Genomic DNA, 15,184 nt, shown 5'->3' with positions numbered 1-15,184 from the left:
TCTCTCTCTCTCTCTCTCTCTCTCTCTCTCTCTCTCTCCACCCCCCTTCTTGGCCCTTTCCTCTCTGGCCTTTCCTGAAACCAGTGACAGCAGCCTTTTAACAGGAACAACACCCTTGGCAGCCTGCAGGCTGCGCAGAGGGAGAGGAGGTGAAGCTTCTCCTGGACAATGTGGCGCCTCTCTCTGGCGCTTGGTCCCAGGATCTGAGTGTGGCAGTTTCCAGACACTGGTCCTCCTGGGACTTGGCAGCAGACTTTAACCCTGTGATAGAAGACGTGCACTTCTGAGCTGCTTGTTCTGCTGGCACAGATTTATGGAGAGAGCAGCTAAAGAACGTTCCAGAAACCTTGGAATTTCTCAGAACAGTCCAGGCTCCCAGGCTCTGCACACCTGCCTCACCCTACCATGGCTACTTCTCTCTACCCCCCCCCCCCCCTCAATGTGCTGTTTGAAGGAATGAGAAACTCTGAGCTGCCCTTTTAAGGTCATCCTGTCTTTATGTGATTTTTTTTTTTCAGGCCATCTCCTTTCACAGAAGGCACAGGCACCCGCTGTTGGTGCTAGCTGCCCCTTTGGGGACCCCAGAATCAGGAGAGGCATCCCTTTCCTGCCTGGGAGCAGCACACGGTGTGGTTGGGCAGATTTGACTGGATCACTCCCAGTCTGTGTGCACTAGCGGTGATGCATTGGGCTGTTCTTGCCTCGACTTCTCACTCCTACCTGGGCACCATGGCTGTCTGACTCTCACACATCAGTTCATCCGTGTACTAAACAGAGCTCAGCACATGATATGAGCTCTCAAAACTGTGTCTGCCCTTTATACATGCTCTCCAAATTGTATTCCTTCTGGTTTTTGTTTTGTTCTGTTTTGTCTTTTTCTTTCTCGTGTAGCCCAGGCTGGCAGTAAACTTACTATCCAGAATGATCTTGAACTTCTAGTCCTCCTGCTTCTTTCTCCCCAGTGCTGGGACTATAGGTACACATAATTTGTATATAGATTATAGATGAACAAAGAGACCTGTAAACCTGTGGGGTCATTATATTATTTCTATCTTATAGAAGAGGTAGGTCAGAGGAGCCGGTCACCTAAAGTCACCCAGCAAGTGAGTAGCAGAGTCTAGATTTCAGCCTAGATACTTGCTCTTGGTACTATGCAAAATGATGGCTCACATCTTGAGTGCTTTGGAGGTGGGAGGTGCTGTACTCAGCCACCTTTTCCAGTAGCAGAAAGGCAGTATCATCTAAATAAAGCAACTTCCCCAAGGCTCACATTCAGTTAGCGGTGAGTCAGAACCAGAGTCCCCTCTGTCAGAGAGGAAAAGGGCATAGTCCTGATAGTTTTCGCTTGCTTCGAAGCTCAATGGCAGCACACACGCAGGACTGTAAGGGCCACAGAGCAAGTAGCAAATTTGTTCCTTTCTCACAGCTATGCGCAGCTACTCAGGTCCTGAGTCTTCCACTCCCACTCCCCGTCTTCAGAAACATGGTCTCAGCCAAGACCCAGCTGACAGTGCCCACAGAGAGAGTCCGCTGTGTAAGGGAGGGCAGGGGACACCGAAACAGTCCACCATCTGTTTCTTCCCAGCTCCACTCCTTCGAGGGAGACCGAGGGCCAGGCATGAGTGTGAGGCAGCCCAGATTTGACTCCTACATTTGAAGACCTGATGATATGATCTTGGGCAGTTTAGTTAACTTCTATGGCTATAGCATCCACAAGTGTGAAATGGGGGTACAGATCCTGACTGTCTCATCAGGTTCCCAGGTGTGGGTGTCCACAGGAGTAAGGAATGGGACAGTGCCTGGCACATTGCTCGCAAGGGTCACTGGTACGTCATCATTGCTAACGTCGAAGAGACCCAAGAAGCTATGTGACTAGTCTTTCTTTCAAGTCTCATGACAGAGAAGACAAAAACAAAACAGTAACAACAGAAAACAAAAACCAAAACACCAGAATTGTCCAGGTGAACATAAAGCCTAGAATTCTTTTTTTCTTTTTATTAATTACAGTTTATTCACTTTGTATCCCAGCTGTAGCCCCTTCCCCCATCCCCTCCCAATCCCAACCCTTCCCTCTTCTTCTCCTATGTCCCTCCTCCAGTCCAATGATAGGGTAGGTCCTCCTCCTCTTCCATCTGACCCTGGTCTATCAGGTCTCATCAGGACTGGCTGCATTGTCTTTCTCTGTGGACTGATAAGGCTTCTCCTCCCTCAGGGGAAGGTGATCAAAGAGCCAGCCCATGAGTTCATGTCAGAGATAGTCCCTGTTCCTATTATTGGGGAACCCTCTTGGACACTGAGCTTCCATGGTCTACTTCTGTGCAGGAGTTCTAAGTCATCTCCATGCATGGTTCTTGTTTGGAGTATGTGTCTCAGAAAAGACCCCTGGGCCCAGATTTCTTGGTTCTGTTACTCTCCTTGTGGAGCTCCTGTTCCCTCATCATACTAAAACCTGTACACCTAAGGAAGCTAATTAAGCCCAATCTTCATTCAGAAAGGCAAACGAGATGGACATCAGAAGAGGGAGAAAACAGGGAACAGGACAGGAGCCTACCACAGAGGGCTTCTGAAAGACTCTACCCAGCAGGGTATCAAAACATATGCTGAGATTCGTAGCCAAACTTTTTGCAGAGTGCAGGGAATCTTGTGAAAGAATTCTTTATCAGTGCAAGCTTCTGCCCAAACCCAGGCTCCTTACAGAAAACAAAAGTGTCCTTGGAAGTGTCAGCTGAGGCCTCATCTGCCCTGCCCTAGGCATATGGAGTCCATCACTTGGGCAGATCGACTCTCTCCTGGCTGAGACTCAGGGTCTTCCCAGCAGAGGGCGACATCGCAGGAGTGGAGGATCTCTGTGGGGTCCTTCCTAGTCTGGCTTTCAGGGCAGGACAATGTGAGCTGGAATCCCTGTTTCCCTGGTAGGAGCCTGCATTTGTTACTTTCTCTGTAAACTCGGTATGTGGGGAGGGGAGGGAGCATCGAGTCACAGTTTTGACTGTGACACATGAAGGCTGGTTAAACATTCTACTGCCATAGCTGGTTTCAATAAAGGGAAGAAGCCGTTGTTATGGATGGATTGCGCTGGGTCCTGAACCTCTCAGGAGTCCTCAGTCCCAGTCCTCTAATGCTCCTGGAAGAGACCCTGGCCCCACATGATCCCGGAACAGGCAGCAGCTGAGAGACATTCTGAGAAATTGAGCTACAGACCAGAATCTGGGACTAAATAATTTTCTCAATGAACAAAGGCCATCAGAAGGGAAATCAGGCCTGTCTCCTCATTCCCTGAGGCTTCTCTCCCAATTTCTCACACCTGCCTGTGGTGTGGAATAGCATGCAATGCTTTTTCCAGACCTCCTCGCAGCTTGCTACCAGACTCCATCATGCACAAGGGCAATCCACAAAACAATGGGAGCCAGTTTCTAACACACAGACAAAATGTATACACTGAGATGGATTTTATTTTCTTCAAAGAAGTCAAATATCTGACAGGCTGTGTGCAAATTCTAATCACCCTGTGAACTTCCCCTCTGGGTTCATCTTTAGAGCATACGACTCTCAATCCTTAAATCTCGAATTCTTAAAGAATTTAGCATGCTCCATTTGTTTTTCGGGTAGATTTCTAAAATTGGCAGATATAACAGACGATAACCGAAGCTGAGCCTGTGAAATAAACGTGTTTAGTTATGTCAGGTAATGACGCTTCGGTAAAGATTAAGGTCACAGCTAGAAAATATCAATTTACCTCTTTTGGTGCTGTTGGGAATGGGAGCTGGCTCTGAGGACCGTGGCACGAGGCAGACTTTTGGACAAGCTTGGAGAAGTGGGAGTGAGTGAAAAAAAAAAAATCCTGGCTTTCCCAAACAACTATTAAGAACACACTCATTTAAAAATAATTCACTCCCGTGACCATGTAGTCACGCCTAAGATTTAAATTATTCCTATGGGTTTTGCTTGAACAATTGCTGGCTTGAGGATACTATGTGTGTCCATGCTCATGGCATTTGAGTGTTTACCTCCTCAATTTCCCTCCTCCCCTCTTTCTTTCTTTTTAGGCATATGTTGAAACTATTAGACTCAAAGATGATGAAATACTCAAAGTCCAAACCAAAGAAGATGGCGATGTCTTTATGTGGCTGAAGCACGAAGCCACCCGGGGCAACGCGGCAGCACAGGTATGCCTATGCCCATCTTGGAGAATCTGTCAGTCATTTCAGATAAGGTTTTGCTTCAGTGACAAAACCTGCTCATCCCCAGTGGCTTCAAGCAATGCTGCTGTATCTTCTGCTCGCAGTCATGTCTCATGGAGCTCTTGCGGCCCTGGAGCCCAGGTGGATGAGGCTTCTCCACATACTTCCAACATCACTGGCAAGGCCATAGCCACAGCTCATCTGAGGCTAGGAGACCACACCTCACTGCTAAGTCATTGCTAATGTGAGCTACTCAGAGCATGTAACATGGCCATTCTTTTGCTTAAGAGGCTGGAGTATAGTCCTCCAAGACTCCTGTTGGTGTGTGTATTAGACAGAAAAGAAGGAGCATCTTGTGTGTAAAAGAAATTAGATGGCCATGCATTCAGCCAGGAGAACAATAACCATTTACAGAGTGTCAAGTCAGAAGGATTGGCTTTGTCTTTGAACATCTTATGTCTTTCAGTAGAGTTTTAGGAGCGAGATTTACGGCTGATGAAAAGCCTTGGCTGCAGCTTGCTGAGGCTACCTTCACCAGAAGCCTTTTTCCCCAACGGAGAGGTTTAACATCTGATGTGTGTTCCTAGGGAGCACTAAAGTCTGGGGAGGAGCCTCCAGCACTGCTGAGTGGCCAGAGAACAGAGCTGGGAAAGGGAAAGAAATGGGAGAAGAGTCAGAGGCACTGACAAATTGTCCTTCTCAAGGCACAAGTCTCCCAGGGTTCCCTAGGGATCTTCCGGGCACTTTCTTTCCTGCATGGACATGGAAGCAGAAAGAAGGGAGACAATTAGGGACCCACATGGAGCCAAATAGTTAACAGAGGCAGCCCCTGACCCCCATCCTTGGTTTTGTAACCAACCATGGCCTGCTGTTGTTTTTGTAGAGTATTGTAGTTCTAGAAATGCCAGGGGGGGGGGCGGGGGGGGGGGGTTCCGGAGCTCATGTTAATCTTCCTAACAGTGGGCACTTCATTTCTTCAGCAAATCCATATGCACAGGCTTCTGGAAACTTTGGAGAGAACTAGATAAAGTGAGGGCTGTGTGTGTGTGCGTGTGTGTGTGTGTGTGTGTGTGTGTTCAAGTTCACAATGGGCCTGTGTATACAGTACCAGAACCAGAACTGGCTGGAATATGATGGACTTGCTTACTGATCACAGAACGTGGTCCAAAGAAGCTCCCCTCACTCCTCAAGCACGGCCTCCTGTAGGACTGCCTGCCCGGTCTGACAGCAATTCGCACGGAGGTCTGCCTGAGGACATTTCTCAGTGGCACTGATCTCCTGTCCCCACTCCTGTCCCTGTGGCTGGACCCATCCTGAGACTAAGGCTGGGAGCTGTCAGGAGGCAAGAACACACATATGAGTTGTCGCTTCTACTTATGCCAATGCACCTTTGGGCTCCTCCCCCGTCCCTGCTTTAAAATAGCATGTTTAATTCTCTACTCTCAACTAAAACATGTTAGATGTTATTATTAGCATGTATTCGTTCTTATTCTGAGTTTCATTATGATATTTTCATACACATGCGTAATGTATTTCAGTTTCATTTATTCCTCCGTCCTCCCACTGATCTCTTTCCTGTTCCCAACTAGTCCCCTTCTACTTTTGTAAGAGAGAGAGGGAAAGGAAAGGGGGAGAAGGGAGGAGTGGTGGCGGGGCAAAGCCAGTGAGTTTTATTAGGGTGGTTCAGAGGAGTATGGGCACCCCAGGAAACAATATCTCTCTACCCCCTATCAGCTGTTAATGTAAGGAAGGGTGAGGCCGCATGGGCCCCTCCCCCTTCCGTGATAGGGTGTTTATAGCATCATGTGCAGGTAGTCACAACTGCTGTGAATCCAGGGGGGACAGGCGTAGTGAGGGTGCTGGGGCAGGAGCTCAGCAGTGAAGAGCACTGACTGCTCTTGCAGAGACCACAGGCTCAGTTCTCAGTACACACACACACACACACACACACACACACACACACACACACTCACGCACACACACCCATGCCTGGAAGACCACATTCCATATCTCTCCGCACTGCTTCTTCTGCATTCTCTCTGTCCCCTCTTCTAAGACATTCCCTGCCTTCAAGGGCTCCTACACATGTCTCATTTTGGATGGCCATTCCACCTAGAACATTTTACACTAGGTTTATCCTCCCGTTCACAACCCATTGTTGTGAAACTCATTGTTCTAAGTCACTGTTGTCTTTAAGCAACGATTGGCTCAGATGCTCTTCTGGGGACAGCAAGGGGTAGCCAAGAACCCCGAGGCTGCCATCGAGTGGTACGCTAAGGGGGCCCTGGAGACGGAGGATCCTGCGCTGATATATGACTACGCCATCGTGTTATTCAAGGTAAGAGTTGCTTAATAGGGACTAAAATTGCTCGGTTCTGATAATAGACATCCTGAGCTATCTCCTGTGGGTGTGCAGGCAAACAGACAGCCTTAGAACAACCTGCTGTCACCTGTGACGGAGAGGGACACAGCTGAAAAGGAAGAGCCAGAAGTGCTTCCCTGGGTGCACTTTTAATTGATAACCTTATAGGTGACACCTGGCTTCTCTATACGTCTGTGACACCCTGAAGGAGACACCCATATTTCATGGCTTGGTCCATGGCCTCCAGCCTCACAGATCTGCAGGTCTGTCACGAGTTCAACAGAGCATGTTTGAGCCAGAACTCAACAGTCCCAATGATGGGGATGGAGGCAGGGGAATGAACCTAGTTGCAAGCTAAGGAGGAAGGGCAGGGAAGAGTCTGGGAGACAGAGGACGGGAATTAGAGTCCCACCCCTGTACCCGTGAGGATATGCCTGAAGAAGCTCATATATTCTAGGATGAGGCTCATGACCATAGACTGAACAAAACAATAGGACTGTAACACGTGTGTGTGCCTTTTAAAAGAAAATCGTTGTTCCTACTGACAGATGGAGCACTTGCTCCCTGTGTCCGGTAAACTAGCATATTAGATTCTCACTGCCTGGAAGATGTTACGTGTTGTGTTATTGTCTTAGAGCAACAGAAGCACAGAGAGGTTCTGTACCTTACCCACAGTCACCCAGCTGGTGCATTTTGCACCTTGAGCAGGAATCCAGGCAGGCTGGCTTTATGGTCTGCGCTCTGTATACTCAAATGCAGATGTATCAAACCACTAATCTCAGAACAATATCTCATCCAAGTATGAATCCAACCTGAGCCTACTTAGTTTCAGAGATCAGACTTGAACAGGTACACCTGGGGTGGCCTGCAGACCTAAGCTTGGAAAAGGGGGGGAGGGGGCGCTTTGGCTTTGGTAAGGAAATCCTTGGACCTTACTTATGTCCATGCCCCAAAATGAATGTCGTCAAATAACTACATTTCACCTGTGTGCCTGGCCAGGCCTGTCTCCAGATCCACAGCTGTGGCCGCTCACTCACTGACAACTATGACGTTGCTACAGATCTCTCCTCTACACCCCCACTGAAGCCTGACAACCTAATGGTTGTTATGGTTTCCAAATTGAGGCCTAGACCTTCTCTTTCCAGGCACCAAATCAACAGAGATTATTTGAACCTTCTCCATATGCCAGGGTGTTTATCTAATACACATCCATTCTGTGCCGGCCACATGCCAGCCTCTGTGCTCGGTGGAGGGACAGATGGAGGCCTGAGTCACATCCCTGGCCTCAGAGGGCTCATGCACCGGAGGGGAAGACAGGGCACAGAAATGGTGTAGAGGAGAGAAACCTATCCACCACAGTTGGGGCTGGACAAAGTCCAGAGAAGAAGGAGGCAGGAGTCAGGCATTGTTTCCACCCACCAGCATGTGGCGGTGCAGACCGGGACACACATATATGCATGTGTGACAGTGGGTGACATGTTCCCTCGGGTCTCATCCCCAGATCTTAAAGCTGTTTTTGTTTCCCCAGTGCTATTGACTTCTGGCTAAGTTCCCTCTGGGTAGGACGCAGGGAGCCTTCATCAGCGTCTCAGGGAAGAGTTTGCCTCTGGCAAGGAGCTCTTTTTAAGCATAGTTCACATGGAAGGGCCCCATTTGGAAATGGGCATTCCTGGGCATTCTGGGTGTAAAGGCCATGGCATGCATTGGCTGTTTTGGGCATACCACATGAAAGTATGACGCCAGAGTGAGGGGGTGGCTTATCCAAGGCAGTCCTTGAAGTTTTGACGTTGACTCCGTGTTGGTCCTCTGCCAGTGTACTCATCAGCTGTTCTCCAGGCACACACTCTGCCAGTGTTTGGTCTCATTTAAGAATTTCTGGTACTTCTCAGATTAGCATGTGGTGCTGTCTTTGTGCAAGAAGATATGTGATTAAACTGACAAGAATACTGGATTAAATACAAGGAAATTGGAATATCTGGGTTCAGTGATATACTGTGATTCTGTGAGCCTTTGCATAAAACAACCTCTCTACGTCTGTTTTGTTCCTTCAAAACAAAACAACAAACAAAACAAAACAAAAACTTACACACACACACACTGACGAAGATGAACCTTGTGTGTAGCCGTTTGCTACTTGGAAGGTTCTTCTTTGTTCCGCCCTTTTTCTTCCGCCCTTTCAACCCCCCAACACTAGATAAGAGAGATAAAAGGATAGAGAGGAAAGGAAAGAGATCCCCGAATAAAGCCAGGGGTCGGAAAGGGGGTGTCATTGTCGTTAGACTACTTCCTGCTGACTAGGGGTGTAGAGCTCCTTGGGGCAAGTTTGATCTTCATCATCAGGCTATCTAATTTCTTCTTCTTTCTTCTTCGTGCGTGACTGCTTAACAAACCTCGACCAACAGCAGCCAAACAACAACCCACCCTGCCTCTCGGGGCCCTAGCATTTCTTTACCCTCTGAAAAGTCTCCAAAATTCCAAATGCCCACAATCATAGAAACTATCTGCACCTGGCAAAAACCACACCGCTGCTAGAGCATGAGGCAAATCACAGTCAGCTGCTTTGCAGCAGCTTCATATCCCCGCACCTGGTATTAAAACAAAAGCATATCCTTGTGATATTGCCGTTTCTTCTTCTTTTTTTTCAAAGAACCCAAAATTACAAAATTGTCACTGTGTTCTACTACTTTAGATGTTCCACTTGTTCTGATTCTTCTCAGGGTCCAAAAGTTATGTTTCTGATCTGATTCTTCTAAGTGTCCTGTGTTCTCCTTCCTCTTCCTTAAATAACATAACGACATTGTCTTAGCTAACGTTTCTCTTGCTGTGATGAAACATCATGACTAAAAGCAAGTTGGGGAGAAGAGGATTTAGTTTGTACTTCCATATTGCTGTTCATCATCAAAGGAAGTCTGGACAGGAAATCAAACAGGGCAGAGACATCGAGGCAGAACTAATGCAGCAGCCATGGAGGGGTGCTGCTGGCCTGCTCTCCATGGCTTGCTCAGCCTGCTTTTTTATAGAAATTATTTATATTTATTTCTTATAGAATTTATTTATTCACTTTACATCCTGATTGCAGCTCCCCCACCTCTCCTCCTGGTCCCTCCCGTATCTCACATTCTCCCCTTCTCCTTTTTCTCCTCAGAGAAGGGGGAGGTCCCGAATGGGTACCAACCTAACCAGGCACATTAAGTCGATGCAGGAGGAAGCATTTCCTTAATTGAGGTTCCCTTCTCTCAGATGACTTTAGCTTGTATCAAGTTGACATAAACTATTCAAGCAATTGATCCCTTGTCAACTTAACATACAAGCACATCACTATTAAGCCACAACTTCTTTCTCGTTCATTCACAAAATCTCTCGTTAAAAATATTCTAAAAACTTTAAAAGTCCTACAGTCTTTACAAATTCTAATATATTAAAAGTTCAGCTCTTTAAAATAGCCAATATCTTTTAAAATCCAAAGTCTTTTAAAATTCAAAGTCTCTCAACTGTGGGGATCTTGTAAAACCAAAAATAAAACACTTTCTTCAAGAGGGAAGAACCAAGGCATAGTCACATTCTGAACAAAGCAAACCCAAACTCCAGCAGTGGTATTAAAAAAAAAAAAAAAAAAAAAACTCAATGTCCAATGATCTAGAATCTAATCATAATCTTATGGGCTCCTTCAAAAGGCTTGAGTCACTTCTCCACCTCTGCCCTCTGCAGCACACACCTCCTGTCTTCTAGGCTCTGCCTGGCTTCACTCCACTGATACTTCTGTCTTTGATGGTTGACTCGTGGTACTGGCATCTCCAAAATACTGGGGTCTTTCTGTTGCAGCCAGGCTGCAGTTTCACCAGTAGACTCTCTTGGTGCCAAGCCTCAGCTGCTTTCCATGACCCCTTCATGCCTTCAAAACCCATACCACCTGGGTGAGTTTTATATTACCAGTTCTGGCTGCCAGCATGAGGTAGAGCCTTGGCCACCTCTGGAACATAGCTTTTGTGTGCTGACTGTGAGGAAACACTTCCCGGAAGACTTCACCTCAACAATGCTGTCTCATCTTAATCACCACTAATTTCTCAGCTCCAGCTAACCAGCGCTGAGTATCCCAACACAGCAAAGGTTTTACTTTAGTAGTTGTGGTATCTTGTGAATCAGAGCTGATTCTTCAGCCCCAGCAAACCAGAACCACAGAATCTTAATTCAAAATAACAAATGACCCTGATAGAGTCTCTACACTTCCCTCTCAAGTTTCACAAGCCAGGCTTCTATCTAGTGCATTGCTCTCAATATTCTTATATTCCAAGCTCCCATTGAACAGCTCAGCAAGCACTGGAAACACAATGGCTTTTCTTGAATAAAGTTCCAAAGTCCTCCCACGATTCTCCGCAAAACAACATAGTCGGTCCGTCACAGCAACATCCCACTCCTGGTACCAACTTGTCTTAGTTAGGGTTTTTATTGCTGTGATCAAACACCATGATTAAGAGAGAGTTGGGCAGGAAAGGGTTTATTTGGCTTATACATCTATGTTACTGTTCATCATTGGAGGAATTTACGATAGGAGCTCTAACAGGGCAGAAACCCGGTGGAAGGGGTGAACGCAGAAACTGTGGAGGGGTGTTGCTTACTGACTTGCTCCTCATGGCTTGTGCAGCCTGCTTCCTTCTACAACCCAGGACCACCAGCCCAGGGATAGCACCATCCGCAATGTTCTGGAGTCTGGGCCCTCCTCTATTGGTCACTAATTAAGAAAATGCCTTACAGCCAGACCTAATGAAGACATTTTGTTTGTGTGTTTGTTTTGTTTTGTTTGGGTTTCCCTGTGTAGCCCTGGCTGTCCTGGAACTTGCTTTGTAGACCAGGCTGGCCTCAAACTCACTGAATTTGCCTGCCTCAGTACCCCCACCCCCACCCAGTGCTGGGATTAACGGCATGTGCTACCACCACCTGGCCTGAAGCATTTTCTTGATTGAGGTTCCTTCCTCTTGTATGACTTTAGCTTGTGTCAAGTTGACATAAAACTATCCAGCACAGGCATAATTCTGAAAAATACTTTTGCTTCCATTTTATTAAATAGGTAGGTCAAGGTCCAGTAGCAACTTGAGTAGAATTTAACCTTTAGCTTGATTCCCATTTTTATTGGAGATCCTAAAAACCAGAGTTAATCATCACCGGGCCTTTCTTATACCATGCAGGAAGTTAGGACTCATTATCCTTTCTCAGAATGAAGCCAAAATGCACACTAGAAAGTACAGTATGGCAGTCAGAGGTTTAGTCTGCTTGCTTGGGCTCAAATCCTGCCTCCCGTTCTCACCTATCCCACGATTCTGGGAAGTCTGGGGTGGATGGGAATGTCAGTGTCTCCCCTGTAGGGTTGCTACAATGGGAAGATGTGGTTGATGGGGTCGCTGGCCCGGGATCGAATAGTATGTTGATTAACACCTCCAGCTGTTACAGAGTCAAGCAAACAGAGCAGATAGTTGCATTCATGCAACTATCTCCACGGTCCTATCAGGTGACCCCATGAGTCTTGTCTAAGTTGAGGAAGATCCCCTGGGGCTTTGGGAGAGTGGAAAGGGCCCATGATTATGGATAAATTTGGAGCAACAGAGATTTTCGGTTGCCTTCCCTCCTCCTATGAGACCCGTGTCAAGGCCTCAGGGACCCTTTCCCTCCCTGCTCTTGGATGCACCATTTCCCGTACACACTCCTCTAGACCCCATAGCTAGGTCCTTTTTGCAACAAGAACTCCAGCGTCCATTTCTGTACACAGAGGACGAGCCACCTCTTCGGGAGATCTCACATGTGCTAGAATGGTTTCTCGGGGTACTATCTCCTTCTCAGCACACTCTCAAACTCACCCAGAAGCCACAGTATCACACCCAGGGCACCTGGGCCAAAAACTCCTGACTGTTCAACACAGATAACGTGTTTTATCTGGGTATCAAATTAGATAATCCCAAAGGAATGCATTCAGGATGACCAAATCCAGCCAACCTGCTTCATAGCTTCTCCCCAGCATGTGTGCAGGATATGATAGGAGCACAGGCCACTCCACCTCAGTGGGGTCCTGTCCCCGATGAACTGGGAAACTGAGGCTTGTTTCTGTTCCACAAACATGAGCAAGATGAGGATGATGATGATGATGGTGATGATGACAACAATGATATCTTGCAATACTGCTGTGCCTAGAAGCACTTAAGATTATGAGGTCTTGTTTTTTGTTTTTTTTGTTTTTTTTCTTGTTTTGTTTTTAAGGTTCAGGGTTTATTGCAAGCATTTTATATTGGATGCTGGTGTCTCTGTGTGATGCCTGTGAGGATTCGGGTTTATTTTTCTTCATAATCGTTTCTGTTTGTCAATGTTTAGGGTCAAGGAGTTAAAAAGAACAGACGGCTTGCCTTAGAGCTCATGAAGAAAGCTGCTTCCAAGGTAACCCATGCAAATTGTCTGGAGGAAACAGCTCCTCACACGCCCACACTTTCAGAAAGCTGTGTGAGCAAATGGCCAGCTTTCTTCCACAAAGCTGAGGTGAAAGTGAGGTGGGGAGGGGTCCCAGTGCAGCGACTAGTCATTTTTAAGTTGTAACACACACATAATCTTGCCACAGTGAGGACAGCACCCTTCAAAGGCTGAATGCGCCTTCCCCACAATGGAATCCGGGCTGATTTTGTTTGAAGACTAAAATTATAATCACAAGCTGCCCTGATAACAAGCGCTGGGGCTTCTTGAAATTGAATGAGGAGAAAGGCTATTGAATTAGGAAAACCAAAGCCTAATTTCCTGGAACATTAACCATGTTCTGACCAATTCCCATTTGCCTCTTGTGCTTTGATAATGGGCTGCTTGCAAAGGTCACCACCAAGGTCAGAAATTTTGCATTTGTCACTATTTATATGTCATTAGTATCTTCAGTCAGCTGCTTTCACTAGAACCCTGAAGCACGGAGGCCATAGAAACCACTCGGAAGAAGATGCATGTGTATGCACAGACATGCCTCAAGCCCAAATGCGTGCACACTAGTTCTCACACACGCCCACGTGCACCTGCGTACAGACATGCAAACGATGCTCCACTTCATCAGGGTACTCTTTTTGGTCCCTGGCTAGTCCTTTGTTCTCAAGGCTTCTAAAAGTAACCATGCTAATTTTTCTCCCCCACTCTTTTTCTTGGGGGAGCTCAGAGCATCCTGCCCATTAGAGCAGGAAGTTGAAGTAGGGTTCTCTATCTAGGTGCTGTCAGGGCACACAGTCCTGCTTGTTATGTGCGTACCTGCTACTGGCCTAACACAAGGGATGCGCAGAAACAGGAAGGCAGCTCAGTGATGGTCACTGAGGGTACTGTGTCCAGGGAATCCTCGAGTGGGGCTGTGTGAGGGTTGTCCAGGGCAGATGTGAATTTTGCATCTTTTTACCTCCCCCATGGCCCCTAGAGCTGAATTCTTATTCCGTCTGCTTTATTTCAGATTACAAAGCAGTTTCCTGGAATCTCTGTGTTCTTAAGTTCCCTACGGTTCTCACACTTTCGTTCAGCAAGGACTCACTAAGGGCCCGTGAGAGACTTTACAGGGACTGTTGAGAAAGGTTGCCTACAACTCGGTTTTCAGAATTAGAAGGCACACAGAGGCAAATCTGTTGCTCTAGCCAAATAGATGTCCAGGACAGGTGCTGAGTACTAAGCAATATGACAGGATTTCTTTTAAAACAAACAAACAAACAAAAAACAACACAATAGTCACTTTATTCTTAAGTTTGTACTTTACAAAACCACAAGGAAGAAGTCCTCGAGGGAGAGGTGTTGAGGAGATGGTAAGGGGAAAGGGGATGGCCAGAAACAAACCCACTCATCTGGGGCACCAGGCAGATGCTAGGTCCAGGCCAGCACAGTGATGCCATGCATGCTGGCTGCACAAAGCTCAGCTAAGTGGCCTGAGAGTCTTTCAGCCCTGAGACTGTTGTCATCTGATGGGCAGCCTCTAGCCAAAGATTCAAAGGTCAGGGAGATGGCCAGCAGCAGGAGAGGCCACCTGTCTAGGAGCTTCAGGATGCTCTGCCTTCAGCATGCCGGGATTTCTTATGGGCTCATGAACTGAACCTGGCACAATTCCCAGAGAAATCCTAGTTTTCAGCTTGTGGCAGGTTCATCTGAATCAAGCTGTGTCTTCTCCAAATGAGCAATGAAAAGCCATGCGGATGCCTCCTTACTGTGGGCGTGTCCCAAAACCTCCTGTTGCCATTTAATAGGATGGTTTGGTCTATAACTTTATGCAGAGTCTGCAGCACTTACAGAGAGTTTACATTGTCCCAGGCTCAAAAGAATGCTTCTGGGGATGTCATGGTGCTGACTATGCTCAAGTGGTACTTCTAGTCTGGGTATCTCGGTGGCCTGCAGGTATGGCTCTCCACCTTGAGGATCTGCAGTTTTGTTTCGTGCCTGCAAGCTTTCATTCATTCCATTCATGGCACTTGCTTAAGTGTCATGGCACTTGCTTAAGTGATGGGGATAAAAACCAAGATGCCAGTCTCCCCCCGACCCAGCCCCGATGAAAGGAGTGGCTAAAATGATATGCTTCCACAATGAGACTGTTCTTTAGGTCAGACTAAGAGTGAGAAACGAGAGCTCAAAGTGCACACAGGTGTGTTACAGCAGGGCA

At 47.1% G+C, this 15,184-nt stretch overlaps 1 protein-coding gene across 1 annotated transcript in view; it reads left to right on the top strand.

The window, feature by feature from the left end:
* Sel1l3 (SEL1L family member 3) overlaps positions 1–15,184 on the top strand; it is a 109,479-nt gene that overhangs the window by 63,107 nt on the left and 31,188 nt on the right. The window contains exons 12-14 of the mRNA XM_055623830.1: positions 4,047–4,166; positions 6,379–6,519; positions 12,901–12,963. Of these exons, the coding sequence (XP_055479805.1) occupies positions 4,047–4,166; positions 6,379–6,519; positions 12,901–12,963 (324 nt within the window). The remainder of the gene's footprint in view (positions 1–4,046; positions 4,167–6,378; positions 6,520–12,900; positions 12,964–15,184) is intronic.

This window comes from Psammomys obesus, unplaced genomic scaffold (genome assembly GCF_907164565.1).
Source record: "Psammomys obesus unplaced genomic scaffold, mPsaObe1.curated_primary_1811, whole genome shotgun sequence".
Lineage (NCBI taxonomy): Eukaryota > Metazoa > Chordata > Mammalia > Rodentia > Muridae > Psammomys > Psammomys obesus.
Note: the sequence above shows the minus strand (reverse complement) of the source record. Positions and strands in the feature narration are given on the sequence as shown.